General features: G+C 42.7%; 1 protein-coding gene across 1 annotated transcript in view; it reads left to right on the top strand.

Annotated features, from left to right (window-relative positions):
• The window catches only part of gfra3 (GDNF family receptor alpha 3), a 56,980-nt gene extending 42,177 nt beyond the window's left edge, over window positions 1-14,803 (top strand). Inside the window, exon 8 of the mRNA XM_017722550.2 lies at window positions 10,313-14,803. Within this exon, the coding sequence (XP_017578039.1) occupies window positions 10,313-10,537 (225 nt within the window). The 3' untranslated portion in view covers window positions 10,538-14,803. The remainder of the gene's footprint in view (window positions 1-10,312) is intronic.
• The last annotated feature ends 7,356 nt before the right edge of the window (window positions 14,804-22,159 follow it).

The following is a 22,159-nucleotide window of genomic DNA, read 5'->3' as shown; positions in this document are numbered from 1 at the left end:
AACAATGAAATTCATGAAACAATGAAATTCCAGACAGTAGTTGCTATGCTATGTGTATTTAGGGCTGTCATGTTTCCACAGAAATTAAAACATTACATTTAGCTATTACACTTTTAGAAATATGTCCCATCAAAAAAGTTGGTCCTTTGCCCCAACTTGCCCCCAGGCTGGGCTAAACTAAGTACAAAGAGGGAGAAAAGTTGAGCCCAGTGGGGGTAAAATGAGCCTCATTTAAATAACCTACCTATATAAAGAATAAAATAAAATCACTTCAGTGAGTCTCCACTCTAGATCATACTAATCAAAGTAGTATTACTCAAGGAAGGATTGCTGTGTTTCTTATGAAATGTATAGGTATGAATTAAAAAAACACAGAATACCATTTGTGACTACTGAACACCACCAGGAACCATCAGAAACCTTTAATAGCTTCTGTGATTTTTCTGCAGCAGGGAAGTCTCTTGATGTGGTTGGAAAATTTATACTTCACCTAATCATCAAAAATCTGATGAGCCTTTCTGAGTCAGTAATAACCTGTACTGGGAATTTCTCCTTGATCAAGTTTCTCAATGTATCTTATTAAAGTCAATCTGTCTATCTTTCGCTCCTCTGCAGCAGCCTGAATAGACTTCCCTTCTGACACCCCAATGGCTGATCTTCTCAGATCTTCCAATGGAGCTGAGCCCCTATATGTGTTATGTTTGTAGTTTCTTGGCCTGATGGAAATGCTCCAATAACATTGCAATAACACTGCAATACAATGTGTATAATTGTATCTCATTTTTATTTAAGTGAATATGCATTTCATATTAATTAAGGTTCCGATTTTTGTTGAGATAGAGTCTTATTCACCTCTTTGGAAGCTTATGATGCCCGAAATGTAACTACTTCCCTTCTCTGCCATCACTGAAAATGGGCAGGGTCACCAATAGAGCACTCTCTTCACATGCTCATCTCAGTCAGAATTCATGTGAAATGAACTATTCCTCCTGAATCTGTGATCACATGGTTACTTGTATGGCTTCCCAAATACAAAGGCTGGTTTTACCCACCGGCTCAGTGTACCCAGTTCTCCCCTATCAGCACAGAAAGTTTGGAAAATGGTCATGTCAAAATTATGATCATGTTTTTGATGCACGAAACCATTTGAATTGTAAAAATGGACCAGGGGAGAAAAAATAAAATTGAAAAAAATGTAGTTTAGGGCCCTTTTTGTTTATAATTTATGGCAAAATGGTAAAAAAAAATCTTTTAATCGAAGTGTGAACCACCTGAATTTATGGTCGGAGCTTTGCTCACTGCAAGAATGCATCTGCATTCAAACGGCCTGCTCTGCCACCTCAAGCTCAGTTAAAAACAATTACTAAACGCTTCATCCCTCAAGCTAATGACTCTTGTAAGAAATTAAATCAGTATTGATCTGGTGTGCTCTTTGCTGTGTTCCCAGATTATATTGTGGCTCAGAATAAGGGATTGGTTTGTTTTTAAATAATGGCCAAGTGCCAAAGTTTCATTGACGTGACGAAAGCTCAGCGGTGCTGTTATTAGGTTAAACTCCCAATCTGTGTCCATTTCACTTCATTTTTTTTCTTATGTTTAACTTGTGGCTGTCTTCATACATTAATCCACAGCCTGACTCATATGCCAGCACGCAGTAACTAGAACATCTAGTCTTGAGCAAGTCACAACTCATGAACTTGCATTTTAATAGTATCTACAGCTAGGTCTTTATGGGTGGATGAAAATGGACTGTTTTTCGCTGAATTTATTCATGTTTGTAGTGTTATATACACCATAACACATTTGCAGTCATGTTTGAGGCAGAGTAGAACAGAATGAATGTATTTCTAAATCTTTCAGTCTTCATTGCTAAGATGTATAGACAGCCAAAGGTGTATCTCAGCTTCAGGGAGTTAAGATTAGAGACGTGAATTAAAGGTACTCCCCCTGTCCACTTGGTTAGAAACACCTATCTTGTTCTTCTACTCACAGCCTGCTTTATTAGAAACAATTACTGCGTTCGTCCACTCACTGGCTGGCCACTTTATTACAAACGCCTCTCTTGCTCTTCCTCTCACTGGCCACTTTATTACAAACGCCTCTCTTGCTCTTCCTCTCACTGGTCACTTTATTAGGAACATGCACCTTGTACTGCTACTTACTGGCCACTTTATTAGAAACGCTTACTTTGACTTTGGACACTTTATTAGAAATAGCTATTATGTGATTCTTCTAACTGGCCACTTTATTAGAAACACCTACCTTGTCCTTCCACTCATTGACGTCTTTATGAGCTCAACTGACCTTTATGTTCACCACACAGAGGAAAAAATACCAAATTGTTTCATGTTTATTTTTTACATTTTATAAATAAAATACAAGTGTACAGTGGTGCTTGAAAGTTTGTGAACCCTTTAGAATTTTCTACATTTCTGCATAAATATGACCTAAAACATCATCAGATTTTCACACAAGTCCTAAAAGTAGATAAAGAGAACCCGGTTAAATAAATGACACTGTAGTTTATCTTCTGCTGCGATGCTGTGAAGGTGAAGGAAGAAACTCTTCGGTGACACCCGTCTCTTACATTAAAAGAAGTTTATTTGCATTTAGAGATCGAAGTCAGGATCAAGCTTTCGCAAACCAGCTTGGAGACAAACGGGCCAAATGTTCTCTGCCCAGTCTCTTCAGGAGCAGAAAATTATACCCCGGTTGTTTGGTCTTTAAGGTATAGTTCACATCTGGTTTCTAATATAATAAATAATATATAAAGCTTCAGCTTATTCTAAAGTGAGGGCCCCATCTCTCTACTGGGACCCCAGAGCTCCAAACTCGGGCTCCGTCGACGCACACAGAGCCTTTTCTTTTCAGCCAGAGCTCCATTGAAACATATGGAGCCTTCTGATAGTACTTTCAGACAGCAAACAGCTACATGTATATTAGAGCCCAATATCATATCAATATCATATATAACATTTTATCAAGCCTGATACACTTCAACACAAATACTATACTTGGTCATTTGTTTATTGAAGAAAATGATCCAATATTACATGTGAGTGGCAAAAGTATGTGGACCTGCAGGATTAGCAGTTAATTTTAAGGTGAAATTAGAGTCAGGCACCCTGTTTTATTTAAAGAACAGGGATCTATCAAAGCCTGCTCTTCACAACATGTGCTTATGGAAGTGTATCATGGCCCAAACAAAGGAGATTTCTGAGTACCCCAGAAAAAGAGTTGTTGATGCTCATCAGGCTGGAAAAAGTTACAAAACCATCTCTAAAGAGTTTGGACACTACCAGTCCACAATTAGATAGATTGTGTACAAATGGAGGAATTTCAAGACCATTGTTTCCCTCCCCAGGAGTGGTCGACCAACAAAGATCACTCCAAGAGCAAGGCGTGTAATAGTCAGCGAGATCACAAAGGACCCCAGGGTAACTTCTAAGCAACTGAAGGCTTCTCTCACATTGGCTAATGTTAATGTTCATGAGTCCACCATCAGGAGAACACTGAACAACAATGATGTGCATGGCAGGGTTGCAAGGTGAAAGCCACTGCTCTCCAAAAAGAACATTGCTGCTTGTCTGCAGTTTGCTAAAGATCATGTGGATAAGCCAGAAGGCTATTGGAAGAATGTTTTGGGGACGGATGAGACCAAAATAGAACTTTTTGGTTTAAATGAAAAGCGTTATATTTGGAGAAAAGAAAACACTGCATTCCTGCATAAGAACCTTATCCCATCTGTGAAACATGGTGGAGGTAGTATCACGGTCTGTGATAGTACCACGGTCTGGGCCTGTTTTGCTGCATCTGGGCCAGGACGGCTTGCCATCATCGATGGAACAATGAATTCTGAATCATATCAGAGAACTCTAAAGGAAAATGTCAGGACATCTGTCCATGAACTGAATCTCAAGAGAAGGTGGGTCATGCAGGAAGACAATGACCCTAAGCACACAAGTCGTTCTACCAAAGAATGGTTAAAGAAGAATGAAGTTAATGTTTTGGAATGGCCAAGTCAAAGTCCTGACGTTAATCCCATCGAAATGTTGTGGAAGGAGCAGTTAATGTGAGGAAACCCACCAACATCCCAGAGTTGAAGCTGTTCTGTACGGAGGAATGGGCTAAAAATTCCTCCAAGCTGGTGTGCAGGACTGATCAACAGTTACCAGAAATGTTTAGTTGCAGTTACTGCTGCACAGGGGGGTCACACCAGATACTGAAAGCAAAGTTCACATACTTTTGCCACTCAAAAACATGTAATATTGGATCATTTTCCTCAATAAACAAATGACCAAGTATAATATTTTTGTGTCATTTGTTTAACTGGGTTCTCTTTATCTACTTTTAGGACTTGTGTGAAAATCTGATGATGTTTTAGGTCATATTTATGCAGAAATATAGAAAATTCTAAAGGGTTCACAAATTTTCAAGCACCACTGTATACAATTATGTATCGCTCAGTCCTGAGCCTGGTGATCTAGCACCTTGAACAGATCCAACACACCTAGCTGCTGACAGATGCTACAGTCTCAAACTGCCATATTTATGACACATTTTTCCTCATTCCTTGACATGAAAAAAATAAAAAACACAGAGTGTAAAGGGGAATTCCACCAATTCAAAATTTCTGTAGAATGAAATTGTTAAGATATAAACAAAGTCATTCAGAGTGGTTTGATGTGAAATGCTCTGTTCTAGAGAAACTTAGAATAGTTCACAGGAACCAGACATCTAAAGAATGCAATGCCCTGAAAAGCTCCAACACAGAAAGTTATAACATAAAATGCTTTTGGGAATAAAGCTAAGTTTGAGAGGTACATGCAGGCTGTTTTAAGACAACCACTATTCATGTTGCACATAAATCTCAGAAGTTCACTAGTAGCTTTAAATAGTATTACCACCAATGTAAAGAGATCTGAATGTCTACAATGAACTATTTCACAGTCAAACCACTAACTGAATGACTCTATTTCCATCTCTACCTTTTAATTACATTGAGAAATCATTGGAATTCCACTTTAATGTAAATGTAATTCATTCCATAGTATGCTATGTGATTATTTATGATATTATGTACATTTTTGAGTAGCATATCAAAACAAAAGTATTTTCATAGGAAAACACGCTGGAATATACAGGGCCAAATCCGATCCAGCTAAGATATTCGTTGCTATTAGAGAATACTTGTGTGGCTCATGATGGTTTCAGTATGGTCAGCTTTGGAAGTTTAATGTCTCTGCACTGTGAGTATAGAAGGACATCAAATGATCCATATATATCCATAGGCATCCTGACACTGTTTATCAGTGTGTGGTTTATGCTGCTTTGATCAGTGTGTGAGAGTGTGTACAGGCGTGCGAGAGTGCGTGTACACTCTGGACCGTGTGTGGGTCCAAGTGTGTGTGTGTGTGTGTGTGTGTGTGTGTGTGTGTGTGTATACACAGAGCGCAGAAGCTTAGAGATAATCTGGGCCTCCAGACAAAAAGGATTCAATTCTGTTTCTGCTGTCACTTCTACCTCACACTCTCGCTCTTTTTCAGCCAAATCTCTCTCTTCACCAAACGCCCCTCTGTCTTTCTTGATCTCTTGCGCTCAATCTATCTTCCTTTCTCATTCTTTATGGCCTCTCCCTCTTTCTAGTGCTCTCTCTCTCTCTCTCTCTCTCTCTCTCTCTCTCTCTCTCTCTGTGAAAGGATTAGCCAAAGGTGTTTGCAGGAGGCAGTGCATCAATCAGACTTCATTAGTATTAATTTATTCATGCCCATCTGTCTCTCTCACTTCTCTCTTCTCTCTCTCTCTCTCTCTCTCTCTCATTCTCTCTCTCTCTTTCCTGTTATCGCTATTTCCTAATCCTTGTCTCTGTCACACACTCACTGTCTTGCTTGCTCTGTCTGCCTCTGTCTCTCTCTTCTGCGAATGCAAACTCTCGCTCTCCATTTCTCACTCTTTCTCAATGTCTCTCAGCCTCCCTCGCTTTGCGCTCTATCTTTCTTTTTGCGCGGGTTTTGCTCTCTTCATGTCATCCTTCCCACCCCGCTTACTGTTTTCTCACCTCTGTCTATCACTCTCTCAACTTTTCTAGTGAAGATATTTAGTCATTTAATTTATTTATTCACACATGAGGCACATTCATAAATTAATTTTATGTGGTTACAGTTTGATGGAGTTGGCTATGACACTACCAGGAAACAATGACATGTACCAGAGACCTTGTTGTAGTGGGGTTGGCAACCACTAACTGGCCAACTAATCTACTTCATTGCATGTACCACAAGTAGAGAAAAGAAAACTAAACACAACACACAATTGCTGACCTTGTGTTTAACTGCAGTACATGCTAAACAACTGACAGCAGGTAAAGGCTAACCACTGTGTCCTACATTTACAGTGTTAAAATAGAGGTCCTGGAGTGAGTGGTTGATTTTCTCATCACAGTATTATATATGGCCAAATGTGGACATCAATCCTAACTATTGAGTTTAGGTGTTTCATCCACACTCATTGCTAACAAGTGTCTAAAATCAAGCACATAGCCTTGCAGTCACCATAGATAAACACTGGCAGTAGAACGGGTCATACTGAAGAGATGTCCCCTTTGCCACAAGTCTATTTGTGAAATTTCTGCCCTGTTCAACTGCAGTGCTAACTGTAACTGAAGTAGTAAAGTTTGGTAGAGGAGGGATAATGGTCTGGGGCTATTTTTCTGGATGTTGGCTTGACCCCATAGTTCCAGTGAAGGATAAAGATAATGACATAGCATACAAAGATATTTTAGACAATTATATGCTTCCAAGTTTGTAGCTACAGTTTGGAGAAGACCCTATCCTGTTTCAGCATGACTTTGCCTCTGTGCACAAAGCGATGTCCATAAAGGCATGGTTTGATGAGTTTGGTGTGAAGCAACTGAAGTGCCATGTACAGAGCCAGACCCCACTGAACAACTTTGGGATGAACTGGAACTCTCTCTCTCATTCTCTCTCTCTCTTTCCTGTTATCGCTATTTCCTAATCCTTGTCTCTGTCACACACTCACTGTCTTGCTTGCTCTGTCTGCCTCTGTCTCTCTCTTCTGCGAATGCAAACTCTCGCTCTCCATTTCTCACTCTTTCTCAATGTCTCTCAGCCTCCCTCGCTTTGCGCTCTATCTTTCTTTTTGCGCGGGTTTTGCTCTCTTCATGTCATCCTTCCCACCCCGCTTACTGTTTTCTCACCTCTGTCTATCACTCTCTCAACTTTTCTAGTGAAGATATTTAGTCATTTAATTTATTTATTCACACATGAGGCACATTCATAAATTAATTTTATGTGGTTACAGTTTGATGGAGTTGGCTATGACACTACCAGGAAACAATGACATGTACCAGAGACCTTGTTGTAGTGGGGTTGGCAACCACTAACTGGCCAACTAATCTACTTCATTGCATGTACCACAAGTAGAGAAAAGAAAACTAAACACAACACACAATTGCTGACCTTGTGTTTAACTGCAGTACATGCTAAACAACTGACAGCAGGTAAAGGCTAACCACTGTGTCCTACATTTACAGTGTTAAAATAGAGGTCCTGGAGTGAGTGGTTGATTTTCTCATCACAGTATTATATATGGCCAAATGTGGACATCAATCCTAACTATTGAGTTTAGGTGTTTCATCCACACTCATTGCTAACAAGTGTCTAAAATCAAGCACATAGCCTTGCAGTCACCATAGATAAACACTGGCAGTAGAACGGGTCATACTGAAGAGATGTCCCCTTTGCCACAAGTCTATTTGTGAAATTTCTGCCCTGTTCAACTGCAGTGCTAACTGTAACTGAAGTAGTAAAGTTTGGTAGAGGAGGGATAATGGTCTGGGGCTATTTTTCTGGATGTTGGCTTGACCCCATAGTTCCAGTGAAGGATAAAGATAATGACATAGCATACAAAGATATTTTAGACAATTATATGCTTCCAAGTTTGTAGCTACAGTTTGGAGAAGACCCTATCCTGTTTCAGCATGACTTTGCCTCTGTGCACAAAGCGATGTCCATAAAGGCATGGTTTGATGAGTTTGGTGTGAAGCAACTGAAGTGCCATGTACAGAGCCAGACCCCACTGAACAACTTTGGGATGAACTGGAACGTCAGTTGTGAGCCAGGCGTTCTCATTCAACATGACTTCAAAAATGCGCTTTTGACTAAATGAACACAAATTCCCACAGACACATTCCCAAATCCTTTGGCTGTTATACTTGCATAGGGGGAGCAACTCGATATTAATGGGCATGGTTTGTAGTAGGATGTCCAACAAGCTCATATAGGGTGATGATCAGGTGACCATATTGCTTATTGCTTATCAGTGTTACTGCTTACTGCTTAACTGTATTGCCTACACTATGCTATAGCCTATGCTTGGAACTACAACCCCAATTCCAATGAAGTTGGGACATTGTGTAAAACATAAATAAAAACAGAACACGTTGATTTGCAAATTCTTTTCAACCTACATTCAATTGAATACACTACAAAGACAAGATATTTAATGTTCAAACAGATAAACTTTATTGTTTTTTATTCACTCATTTTGAATTTGATGCCTGCAACACGTTCCAATGAAGTTGGGACAGGGGCAACAAAAGACTGGGAAAGTTGAGGAATGCTCAAAAAACACCTGTTTGGAACATTCCACAGGTGAACAGGTTAATTGGAAACAGGCGAGTGTCATGATTGGGTATAAAGAGAGCATCCCTGAAAGGTTCAGTCGGTCACAAGCAAGGACGGGGCGAGGTTCACCACTTTGTGAACAACTGCGTGAGCAAATAGTCCAACAGTTTAAGAACAACGTTTCTCAACGTGCAATTGCAAGGAATTTAGGGATTTCATCATCCACACTCCATAATATCATCAAAAGATTCAGAGAATCTGGAGAAATCTATGCAAGTAAGCAGCAAGGCAGAAAACCAACACTGAATGCCCGTGACCTTCGATCCCTCAGGCAGCACTGCATTAAAAACCGACATCATTCTATAACAGATATTCCCACATGGGCTCAGGAACAGTTCAGAACTCAGTTCATCGCTCCATCTACAAGTGCAAGTTAAAACTCTGCCATGCAAAGTGAAAGCCACATATCAACAACACCCAGAAACGCTGCCGGCTTCTCTGGGCCCGAGCTCATCTGAGATGGACTGACGCAAAGTGGAAAAGTGTCCTGTGGTCTGACGAGTCCACATTTCAAATTGTTTTTGGAAATCATGGACGCCGTGTCCTCAGGGCCAAAGAGGAAAAGGACTGTCTGGATTGTTATCAGCGCAAAGTTCAAAAGCCAGCATCTCTGATGGTGTGGGGGGTGTTAGTGCCCATGGCCTGGGTAACCTGCACATCTGTGAAGGCACCATTAATGCTGAAAGGTACATACAGGTTTTGGAGCAACATATGCTGCCATCCAAGCAACGTCTTTTTCAGGGACGTCCTGCTTATTTCAGCAAGACAATGCCAAGCCTCATTCTGCACGTGTTACAACAGCGTGGCTTCGTAGTAAAAGAGTGCGGGTACTAGACTGGCCTGCCTGCAGTCCAGACCTGTCTCCCATTGAAAATGTGTGGAGCATTATGAAGCACAAAATACGACAACAGAGACCCCGGACTGTTGAGCAACTGAAGTTGTACATCAAGCAAGAATGGGAAAGAATTCCACCTACAACAAGAATTCCAGCTTCAGCAATTAGTGTCCTCAGTTCCCAAACGCTTATTGAGTGTTGTTAAAAGGAAAGGCGATGTAACAGAGTGGTAAACATGCCCCTGTCCCAACTTCTTTGGAACGTGTTGCAGGCATCAAATTCAAAATGAGTGAATATTTGCAAAAAACAATAAAGTTTATCTGTTTGAACATTAAATATCTTGTCTTTGTAGTGTATTCAATTGAATATAGGTTGAAAAGGATTTGCAAATCATCGTATTCTGTTTTTATTTATGTTTTACACAACGTCCCAACTTCATTGGAATTGAGGTTGTAGCACAGCTCAGCCAAATTCCCTTTTTACTTAATTGCTATTGCATTTCTTATTTATTATTTCTTTTAGCATCTGGTAGGGAAGTTGCTAACTCAAGTCTTCTTGTACTCGTGCAATGACAATTGAAATATTCCATTGTATTCTCTTTTATTCTTCAAATGGTAGAAACAGTCAGACAAGATTTCTTTACATGCTGATATTGAAAAAAAAGCAATTTGTTGTACAGTTGGTTTAAAACTCTGGAGTGAGTAGGCCTAGACCCCCCCTGGCCCCCAGCTGTAGCTATGCATCTGATTTACACCCTTTTTCTCTGCGCCAGGTGGAGGAGAGTGAGGAGGAGAAGCAGGAAGAAGAGGAGGAAGAAGAAGAAATGGAAGCAGCAGAGGAGTTCAATGTCATCCCCCCGTTTCTGGACAAAGCCACGGTCACTAACCTGGGCGGCACAGAGACGGGCAGAGTTCAAAGCCGGGCCTGTAGCACTGCTGGCCCAATGCTAATGCTAATGCTGCTATTGCTGCTACTAACTACCCTCAGCTGGGGGTAGAAACCACACACACACACACACACACACACACACACACATGCACACGCTCATACACATACATAAACACACTGTCCTCAAATAACCACTCACACCCAGACTATATATATATATATATATATATATACATACATAAGACTTTATACCGAGGGATGGAGAGAACGAAAGAAAGAAGAAAGAGTGGGATGAGATGATGAGATGAGAAGAAAAGAAACAGAGGAGGAGGACAAGAAAGCCCTCTCCATCCGCCGTCCTTTCTTTCACTTTTAGTTGCTCCTCCTCGCGAAGAGAGCTGTGTATAATTGCTGCTCTGGAATCGCTTTGTGAATCTGATTCGTTTGAACCGCGGGTCGCGTTTCGCGACTCCCGACTCATGACTCATTGGACTGAATAGAACTGGACTGTAATTGAGTGAATCAGTGAATCAGTAGTATAATGTATCTATTGTGTCATTCATCTCTGCTTCAAACGCGCTGCTGATGTTGGCTAAGCGTCAGTCAATTCGGCAGGATTTGCTACATTGCTTTCCTCAAATGACATATCTATGAGTGCACAGCTTTCTCTTTTTTCTTCCCCTTTTCGGACTTATTTTGCATTTCGCCGTTGCTGAAGCTTTTACGAGTGTGTGTATATGTGTGCGCGTGTGTGTGTGCAGGATGTTTGCGCTTTGTCAACATCAGAGGAAAACTTATAGAGTACAGATTTCTCCTTCTTTCATCTCTCGCACCTCTTTGTCTCAAGTCAGGTTTCCACACGCATACACACACGCGCACACACAAACACCATGACCCTCCCTCGGTGCAGATGCAAGCGCTTTTCCTTTATTGCTCTATCTGCGATGTGCTTTAATTTTTAGAGTCAGCACAGGCTGTGGACTCTAACCAGGGGCATAAATAACGAAAAAATAAAAACACGAAAAAACACCACACCACCACCCGAACAATATGAGTAATAAAGTCGAAATAAATAAATAAACACATGCGTAGTAAATAAATAAATAAATAAGTCAATGAAGAAGTGAGTGCACAGCAGGTGTTTGGAGGGGGGGGGTCCAGTCTGGGTTTTTTGGAACCTGCGGGTGGGAGAGCGAGAGGGAAGTTATTTGCCAGCCGCCTGTCGGTCCGTGCTTCATGCCTTCGCTTTTCGTTTTCGCCGAGATAATGGCTTACAACGCAAACTGTTTATCTTGTTGCACGTTCTGGTGAAGGGGAGGAGGGCGGAGGAGTGAGGGGGGCTGAATTGCTTCTGATGGGGTGGAGAAATGAAACGAGGGTGGTGTAGAGAGAGAGAGAGAGCGAGAAGAGAGAAAAAAAAGCGAGGAGAGCCCCTCCAGCACAAACATACAGTTGAACATCTCATGCTCTTTCAGTTTTCCTGTGTCTTATAAATCTATTGCTGACACTAATGTTTTTGCCTTCTCTCTCTAAACTCCCCTCTCCACCACCCTCCTCCTCGTCTTCATTCCTTCTCTTCTTGTATGTCTGAGGAAGCGAAAGCATCTTTGCTTCCTTCCAGAGGGGGTTTAACGTAGGAGGGTTATTACAGCCCCCCTCCACTCACCCCTCTACACCCCTCTCCTCTACCAGCCACTATTCTAGAAGCTCAGAGGAATCTAATGCAAGGTAAAGAGGTCATACACTATTCTCTCTGTGCTCCTGCCCATCTTCTATTGAGAAGAAGCGCCTGGCATTACACCGCATACACGTCTCAACAATGAGCCGCCCAAATGGATCTATTATGCGGCCGAGGGAACAGTGCAGTCAAGGCTGTGATTGAAGTAGCCGTTCTGCTTGTTGCCCTGTCCCGTCGACGGCCCTTAATTAAGAAAAGGCGCGTTAGGGGCAGCGGAGATTGACACGTCTGTCTGAAAACGCTGGTCAGCCTCTATGATGACTGTTGTTATTTTTTAATTGTTTCTCTGGCCCCACTTTGTCATCAGAACGAGCGTGGGGTGGTGGCAGAAGGCAGATGTCGGAGGACAAGAGGGTCTGTGGCTTACATGAATATGTTTCGGATAAATAAACAAATAAGCCATGCATTAAATAAAGACACATTGCAAGGTGTCTCCAAAGAGAGAGGGATAGAGAGGGAGAAAGAGGTGCAGCAAATGAGAGAGAGAGAGAGAGAGAGAGAGAGAGAGAGAGAGAGAGAGAGAGAGAGAGACTAAATGCCTTCTCCGCCATCTCCCAGTGCGTGTGTTTATTTGCGTGGATGGCATTACAACAGTGTCCGGGCCCATCCCAAGCTTTATTTAATATTAGCCCCTCGTCCCTGAGATCGGGCATCCATCTATGGGTACCTGTGTGCACTGGGCCTCTGAGGGTTCAGTGCCAACGAACAGAGGGAGACAGATGCAGACTGGAGCAAGAGAACAGAGGAGAGATAAAGAAAAAAACAACCAGGCAAAGGGAGGGACTTGGAGAAGAGAGAGTTAGGAGCATAAGTTTGCATCAGCGTGAGAGAGAGAGAGACAGACAGAGAGAGAGAGAGAGAGAGAGAGAGAGAGAGAGAGAGAGAGAGAGAGAGAGAGGGGCAGAAAGCTTGGGAGAGGATTAGGAGTTCTAAGAGAGAGGAAGAGATTGCATGTGAGAGATTCAGGGGGAAAAAAGTCAGTGAGGGAGAGAGATAGACTGTACATCAGCAGCACTGAAATGAGCTTCAGTAGTGGAGCCTACAGCCTGCAGAATAAATCAGGACTGGCTGACTACATCACTAATGCTACTATGAGCCCCGAGGTTTGCCCTTTTCTCCAACATACTCACTCACTCCCTTACACATATACACATACACTGTACCTCTTTCAGGCACTGTCTACAGCTTTTAGATGGTGGCTCACTCCCATCTCTTTTGTTTTGTCTCGCTTAGATAAACTCTTCCATATCACCCTTACACCGAAGCTCCCTCTCCTTTTCTTTTCTCTCTCGCTCACTCTCTTCTCTGTCCTCCAGCGGTAGTTAGTCCTGTGCCGTGTGCTCAGTGGACTGTGCGGCTCCCCGTTACACCCCACACTCCACACCCCCCCCCCCTCAAATTACATTATCATAATTAGCACCCGCTAATGTTTTCCTAATGAAGAACTCTCCAAAAGAAGCCAAAACACAGAGGCCATAGTTAAGCTCCTTTTAGTTGAGTGCACTTAGATTACGTTCTTTATTTATTAATGACAAAAGCTTTATTTTTTACTACTTGAGGCCTCGCGGCATTGGACTGTCTTATTTTCTTTGTTCACTGGAGTCTACGTGAACTTTTGCGTAACTTTGGTCAGTGTATATCTAGTTCCTTTGTTTCTCTTTTGATTCTTTTATGTCTCTTTTCTTGTTTGTCTTTCTGTGTGCGTGTGTTTGTGTGTGTGTTGATCCTGGACCTTACCACTCATGCTCCACTGTTGACTGTGCACACATCTGCAGACAAAGGACAGCTGTAAAGTGCAGCGCACGGCCATTTCACAGTGCATCGTCAGTTGCCGTGGTCATTTTGTGATGTGACACAGAGGATGTTTCACTCCATGGGATGGACGAAAAATACGGAATTAAAATGCAATAGCCCACAAAAGATGTTCATTTTCCTAGAGATGGTTCCCTTGTCTGTGAGTCTGTGAATGAGGAAGTGGGAAAAGTCAGGCTGTCTTGACCCATGCATGTCTCTCCACACTGTGTTGGATGTGCCTCTAAACTCCCCTCCATCCACATACTCCAAATGATCCCCTTCTCTACCCGATATCCAACTGTACCCACTGTCTACTCATATCCCAACATTATATGCCATATTGTACCTATATCCCATCACACTCCCCTACTGAACCCACTCAGTCAACTTCACATCCTTACTGAACCCACTCTAGATGCACTCAGCACCTCATTTGTAACCCACTCTCTATTCTTAACCCTATGTTATTCCATACCCCAGTGTACCTTCTCAGTAATCCTCACACTCCTCTGGACCCCATTAGTCAAGTCCAAACTCCTAATATACCTGTTCTATACATACTCGAAACCCACATCCCAACTGGGCCCACTCGAAATACCACATCCCAACTGGACCCACTCGAAACCCACATCCCAACTGGACCCACTTGAAATACCGCATCCCAACTGGACCCACTCGAAACCCACATCCCAACTGGACCCACTCGAAACCCACATCCCAACTGGACCCACTCGAAATACCACATCCCAACTGGACCCACTCGAAACCCACATCCCAACTGGACCCATTAGAAACCCACATCCCAACTGGACCCACTCGAAACCCACATCCCAACTGTACCCACTCGAAACCCACATCCCAACTGGACCCACTCGAAACCCACATCCCAACTGGACCCACTCGAAACCCACATCCCAACTGGACCCACTATGAACCATCCTTCCTACACACTAAAAAAGATGGTTCTTCAAGGGTCCTTTATTAAGGAACATGATTCCATATAGAACCATGAACACTCAGAAAAACCCTTTGCTTAAAGGGTTCTATGCATCATGAAGGGGTCCTTCAGATTGATGGAGAGTCTGCAGATGATTTTATATAGCACCCAAAAGGCTCTTCTACTGTTATGAATTCAAGCTTGTAGCAGTGGCAGATCCCTTTTGGGTGCTATTATAGAACCCTTTTCAGAAAGGTTCGACATAAAACCATCTATAGCACATCTACACCTCCATCAACCTGAAGAATGCTTTCATGATGTAAAGAACACTTTAATCATTCAAAGGGTTCTTTGAGTGTTTATGGTTCTATGTAAAAATTTTTTTTTACTAAAAAGCTCCTGAAGAACCATCTTTTTTAAGAGTCTACTGTACCAACTTTAAACCCACACCCATACTGTACCAGTTCTAAAGCCACGTCAACACCGCAACCCCTGTTTGTGCTACCCTCCATGCACTCCACTGTATCCACTCTAAACCCATTCCATGCCCCTACTATACCACACTACATCACTACTTTAAGCACTCTCTACACTCTCTGTACATACTGTTTACCCTACACCCCAGGTGTACCTGTTCCCTGCTGAAGTTACTCTTTCATGTTGCTCTGAGATCAGGTGAGACCACTAACCTCTAAAAGAAATCTAAGCTCACGACACTGGCTTTCATTCACTATTAATTTAGGCAAGTCTCGGTTGTCGTGAGTGCTCCAAATGGGAGTGCTGATCCCATAGACATGACTCTTAATCCAGGCAATATTGTTGGCTAGAAATAGACACTAATGCACAATTAGTCATTATTGCTGTTTAGACAGACTGTTGAATATCGATAGAAAGTGCTGGTCCTAAATCAGCGTGAAAGAGTAACATCTGCTTGGGACACTGTATGCCCACCTGACCTGGGGACCCTTTATGGACTCCTTCACTCCTCTCAACCTCAACTCTCCTCACATTCCTTTTGGTATTCAGGTTCTGGTCTGTGTTCTGTTTCCTATCAGGTGTATTAAAAAATAAATAAATGAATAAATAAAAGGGTGAAATCACTGTTGCTGTGTACCATAATAATGTTCCATCTGAAATAAAAGAAGAAACAATGAGTCTGATGTTACTTTCCGAGCACTGTTTTTTTCAGAGAAAGTGAATGTGTGAGTGTGCATGTGGCTTTTATATTCTAAACATACACTCTAGTTTCTGATGCGTAAGCATATACACCCTGAACAAGCTTAATGTCAAGGCTGTGCCTGTAGAGTATCTATTACACCATTGTGTGTGTGAGCGCTTGTGCATGCTTGGGTGGCATGAGTGCACTCTTTGTGCGTTCCCCAGGGTGTGTCAGCGTTCTAATTGCATTGCACCCAATCAAAGCATCAGCTCTGATAAGGGCAGCAGTCATGCCAGTGGAGTCTCTCTCTCTGACATATGGGAGCCACACAGAGCCCATTTATTTATTAATCAGATTGCTCTCTGTCCCACCGTGTTCAATCACAACACTGCTGATGAGATTACAGGTCCTATCCTCTCTCGCTGAGCAAGTTCGCCTCCACCTCCTCCACCGCAGGACCATGCAGAGTCAGTGGAGTCTAACTGATGGTGTCCCTGCCTTCTGCGCTTCTCTCCACCAGAGAGCCACCAGCCACTTAGGATGGGTAACACAATCGAGAGAGACTTTTACACACCGGCGAAACATGTGGGTTTTGTCTTAATGTGCATTCACCCCTGTGTGACGGCCTGAAAAATCCACCGCCGCTCACTGTCTGCCCTCTGCTCTACCTCCCAATTTATCTCTCCCTCTCTGTCTCCTTCTCCCCTCTCATTTTGGTTTCTTAATTCCATTTCTTTCGCCCTCTTCTGTGTTCTTCAATCTCTCCATAATTGTGAGCTGTCTCCCTTTTACCAAGAGGCAGGCCTGCTGGCTTTATTGTTTAATAAAGAGGCCATATAAAACAGAAGTACATCCCCCATCCTCATCCTATCTGTCTCTTTCTCTTTCCCTCTCTCTCGCTCTCTCTCCCCATCTCCATCGTCTCTCTGGAGAGGTTTAGTTTTAAGATGCTCCTTCCTGCCTGTTCCCCGAAGGAACTACTCTCTGTTCTTGTTCACTTAGCGAGAAAGAGAGAGAGAGGGAGAGAGAAAGAAAGGGAGAGCGTGACGGGGCTAGAGAGGGAGAGTAGGAGCGACGTTGTAAAGCTTTTAATCTGTTAATGGGGGTGGATAGTAAGGCTCGTTTAAGCATTTAAGAACAGGCAATGTTCATTTCCATATTAAACATTTATGCTGCTGATGTCAAAGAAGACGATACTGCAGACTAATCAAATTACTTTATCAATGTAACTTGAATTTGTTTGTTGGTAACTAATCAATTGGGAGCCATACAGCATTTTCTCAGTGAATATTATATTCACAAGGATAACCAATAACATACACAATTGTAGGCTCATGATAAGCAAATCTACCAATTACTGCTCCTCTTACTCAACTCGCCATTGCTTTTTTATTACTCCTTTTTTTCAGACTCAAGGATTTAATCCATCCCACAGTGTGACTGCATCAACAATTTTCTCAAAGCCTGATACTCATCACCTATGCATGTCATAATTAACTTGTCCTATTCTGAAAAATGCCCACTGGCGCTTATAACAAATATAGCCCAAGATCTCATTATTTGCCTTGAATATGCAATTTTGTTCCGTTTTCCCTGCGACGCAACCTTCATGGCCCTCCCCGCGAATTGCAGCATTATATTTAGAATGTGCTGAATCCAGAACGGTCAGGCTGTAAATAGGCTGAGTCGTGGACTGACTGAACAAGGCTGATATGAGAAAATGACTTCAATTAGTTCCGCATCCTGCCAAATCTGTCGGGGTCAGGGGGTCGGAGACGGACCCATGAAGCCTCCAAGGAGCTCAGGTAAGCCTTGAGCAAGCTTACCTATGGCTGATTGCTTGTCATAAGAACTTTCCATTCCATTTGGCCTGAACAGTGCAATTGGCAGCGCCATATGTTTTTTTTTAGCAGTACGGTGTACCCTTTAGTTTTCCATGAGCAGGTTATTTTTCAGATTGAGATGTGGTGTGGCTGGTGGCATGGGACTAAGTAAGTGGCTACTCTGCAGGAAGGAGATGGGATGGGGTTGGGAAGAAACTAGGGGTGTGGGCCACTCATAATGTTTTAAGTGAGTATGGCAGAGCTAGCATCACGCTAGCACTTTCCATGCCTCATAGATCTGAGTGCACTGATAGGCAAGGCTGTCACTGAGTGCTGCACTGCAGAGAGAGAGAGAGTAAAGGAGAGGGAGGAAGTGGAGGGGAAAGAGAGAGAGAGAGAGAGAGAGACGCTTTGTAATTACATCTCTTTATAATACCCTATCAATATAGTGGAAAAGAGCTGGGTCATGATGTGCGCTGCTGTTGTGTTCATCAGAGTTCTGCTGTCACTTGACAAGAAGCAATGAGTTTTGCGGCAGCCGAGGGCCGGAGCTTTGCTGAGAGGCACTTGCTCCAATTGGCCACTAAAGAAATGTTGAGTCCTGACAAATTAAAGAGAGCAGGTGTGTTTGTGTTGATTGCGACCTTCGATTTTATAACAGCAGAAGTGTGTCTTGATTTTCAATAGTAAGGAGGGCACCTTTGAAAAGCACAAATATTCTGGTAGATCAGAGGTGTCTAATTCCAGTACTAGAAGACTGGAGTCCAGCACAATGTGGTGATTTGCCTACTCAGATACATTTGATTCAACTCAGCAGTTGCGTGGTTTAGCAGGTGTGTTGGAGCAGGAAAATTGTCAAAGTGCTCTCTACTCCAAAACTACAATTCGACAACTCCCCAACTCCCAACATGTGTTTTCTCAGTTGCATATATTGTTGACCAAGAATCTGGACAGTGGTGCTGTTGAATTTGAGAAGAGTTTTAAGCAGGTCTGAAATATTCATCTGAACCTGAATATACCCCAAAAACATTCTGCCTGAGTCCATCCCAACCCAAACCACAGCAACATGGTTTGAATTCCAGCCCATCTGTAGCCAGAGAACATTCTGTCCAAACCTGATCCAGACTGACTGTTTTACTTCACTCACATTCATCTTCATATTTTCCTCATGGTGTCAACAACAGGGGTCAACATGCCAGATTAAGAATCGTTAAAGGTAATAAAACTAGAGAAAAGAATAAAGTAGGTGAGAAAACTAAAGTTGGGGTAAATTCAGGATGGAATTGGTTAAAGGTAAAAGACAGGCCATGAGAAATCTAAAGGTGAAAACTATACCCAATCTAAGCCCAACAAATATTTGGAAAATGCCTGAACTTGATCAAACATGAAAAGAACATGAGGATCTAGGAAATGATCTGGTTGGATTGGAAAGATCTGCCAGGATGAATTTGAATTTGAAAGATCAGAAAGAGGATGCAGCTTGACTGAAAAAAATCCTGGGATGTAGTGGGTAGGAAAGATCTTGAGGATCTGGACTAGATTGCAGTTAGCATAGAAGGATCCCTGTGATCTAGACTAGAGAGCCATAGGATTGGAGAGATCCCCAAGAATCTTAGGTATGTGCTTGGATTGGAAAGATCCTCCATGATCTACACAAGTTTGTCACCAAATCAGAAAGATCAGAATGAGCATAGCAAGTAAGCAGCTCAATTGAAAAAAATCCACAGAGTCTTAACTGGGATGCAGTGAGTTGGAAAGATCTTGAGGATCTGGACTAGAATGCAGTTAGCATGGAAAGATACCCATGATCCAGACTAGAGTGCTATAGAATTGAAAAGATCCACAGTATCTACACAGGGAAGTGGTTAAATCCAAATCCATCCATAAATTAAATCCATCCATCCATTTTCTAAGCCGCTTCTCTGTCAGGGTCACAGGGGGTGCTGGAGCCTATCCCAGGTCGCCAGTCCGGCAGACAGACAGACAGACACAGACAGTCACTTACACACTCACAACCAGGGGTAATTCAGCATGTCCAATTGGCCTGACTGCATGTCTTTGGACCGTGGGAGGAAACTGGAGAACCCGGAGGAAACCCACGCAGACACGTGGAGAACATGCAAACTCCACACAGAGAGGACCCCGGTCACCTGGCTGTGGAATGGAACCCAGGCCCTCCTCGCCGTGCCGCCCGGTTAAATTAAATGATTCCCTGAGTCTGTTCAGGAACGTACCTGGAATAGTGAGATCCTGAGCATCTGGACAGTGATAAGATTGGACTGGTAAGACTCTCAGGATCTGGACAGGTCTGTGGTTGGACTGCAAGATTTGCCAGGATCTGAAAAAGTATGAGGTTGCAATGAAACAATCCCCAGGATCTGGACAGGGATGTGGCTGGATAGGAAAGATTCTCAGGATCTGGACAGCAATGTGGTTGGACTGGCAAGATTCTGCAGAATCTGAACAGGTATGCGGTCTTGTTGGACAGACCGAGCATAGCCGAGCATCCACCCTACTGCAGGAGGCAGTGACCTGAGTAACAGCCATCATTCCAGCACATCATTACTTCATTAGGGCTTTGGGCAGCCAGACCACATCAGACCCTTGCATCTCTCCGTCTGTCCCTGCATCCGTCTCTGCTACTCTCCCACCATCTAATTACCGGCAAGCGGCATGGCTGCCCGTCTTCCTCTCTCTTGCTCTCCTCTCTCTCTGTATCTGTCTTTCCGTCCAGTTGTCTGTCTCAATCTCTCTTATCCTCTTTATTTGTGTGTGTGTGTAGTGGAACAGCTTTATTCTCTCCCACCCTTTTGTGTGTGTGCGCCTCTGACCCAGTGCAGGAGACTTTATTCTTTTCTCTTTCTCTCGCTGAGCCTGTGAATGTGAGCTGTGTGCACTTTTAGTCCAGTTCCATTCTCTTGGCCTCTCTGTCTGAATGTGTGTGTGTGTATGTGTGTATGTGTGCTGGTGTTTTAGATAAGGGTCTGCATCCCAACGTAACCATACACAGACTTAAAAAATTATGAGGTTTCGGGCTGATTTTTCATGGGGCTGATTCAACATCGAATTCAGTTGGTTTATCTAACGAGTGTTTTAAGCAGTTGATTGATTTTTATCTGAAAAGCTGTGCAGAGGTACATTTTGCACAAGAACTTTCTCTCTTTCATACTCGCCTTCTCTCTTCTGTATAATCTATAGCTGCTTTCAGAATCACTCCCTAAAACTGTGTCTACAATAATCCATCTCTGGTAGTGCTTCCGGGTGGGTTTGGGTTTGGTTCGGCTTTCAAATTTAGCAGTACCAGTCATAATGGTGTCTCTAAGTTGTGGATATTGATTTCAATTTCACGCACATGCAGACTTCTAGTGTCACTGGCCACCTACCTATCTACACTCACTGTCTAGTTTGTCAGCTCCATTTTTAAGCATATAGGTGCACTTTGTAGTTCTACAATTACAGACTGTTATTTTCCTGCATTATTTGCCCCCTTTTTCCCTGTTCTTCAATGGTCAGGACCCCCACAGATCAGGTATTACATGTGTGGTGGGTCATTCTTAGTACTGCAGTGACACTGACAGTCACAGCATGTTAGTGTGTGTATGTACTGGACAGAGTGAGTCACACACAATGTCTCAGTGTCACTGCCACCACCATCTCAGTAACTGCAATGCTGAGATTGATCAACCACCCATATAATACCTGCTCTGCGGTGGTTCTGTGGGGGTCCTAACCAATTCATTTTATGGACTCAAACATGTATCAAATGTGAAGATATTGTGAGATGTTCTAATAATGCAACATTTATGCTCTTGGATCTTCAGTTTAGGGCATGGGTACAATTTCATCTCCCAACCAAACTTCTTGAATATAGATTATGTGAATTAAAAATCCTCTGCACAACATTTGCCTAGTTACAGATGCTAAGCCATGATTGCATATTTGGTATTAAGGGAAAGGATTAAGTGAATGGTGTACTATGAATGATTTGATTTATTTGTAAAAATGCATCATATGCTTTCATATATTATGCAAAAGGTAGTGAGCTAAAAGCAAGACATTTATGTACTCTATTAATACATACACCAATCAGGCATAACATTATTACCACCTCCTTTTTCCTACACTCATCAGTTCCACTTACTATATAGGTGCACTTTGTAGTTCTACAGTTACAGACTGTAGTCCATCTGTTTCTCTGATACTTTGTTAGCCCCCTTGTACCCTGTTCTTCAGTGGTCAGGACCCCCACAGGACCCTCACAGATGTAACACAGAGTGATG

Source organism: Pygocentrus nattereri, chromosome 11 (genome assembly GCF_015220715.1).
Source record: "Pygocentrus nattereri isolate fPygNat1 chromosome 11, fPygNat1.pri, whole genome shotgun sequence".
NCBI lineage: Eukaryota > Metazoa > Chordata > Actinopteri > Characiformes > Serrasalmidae > Pygocentrus > Pygocentrus nattereri.
The sequence above is the reverse complement of the archived record's forward strand: the minus strand, read 5'-3'. Positions and strand labels throughout refer to the sequence as shown.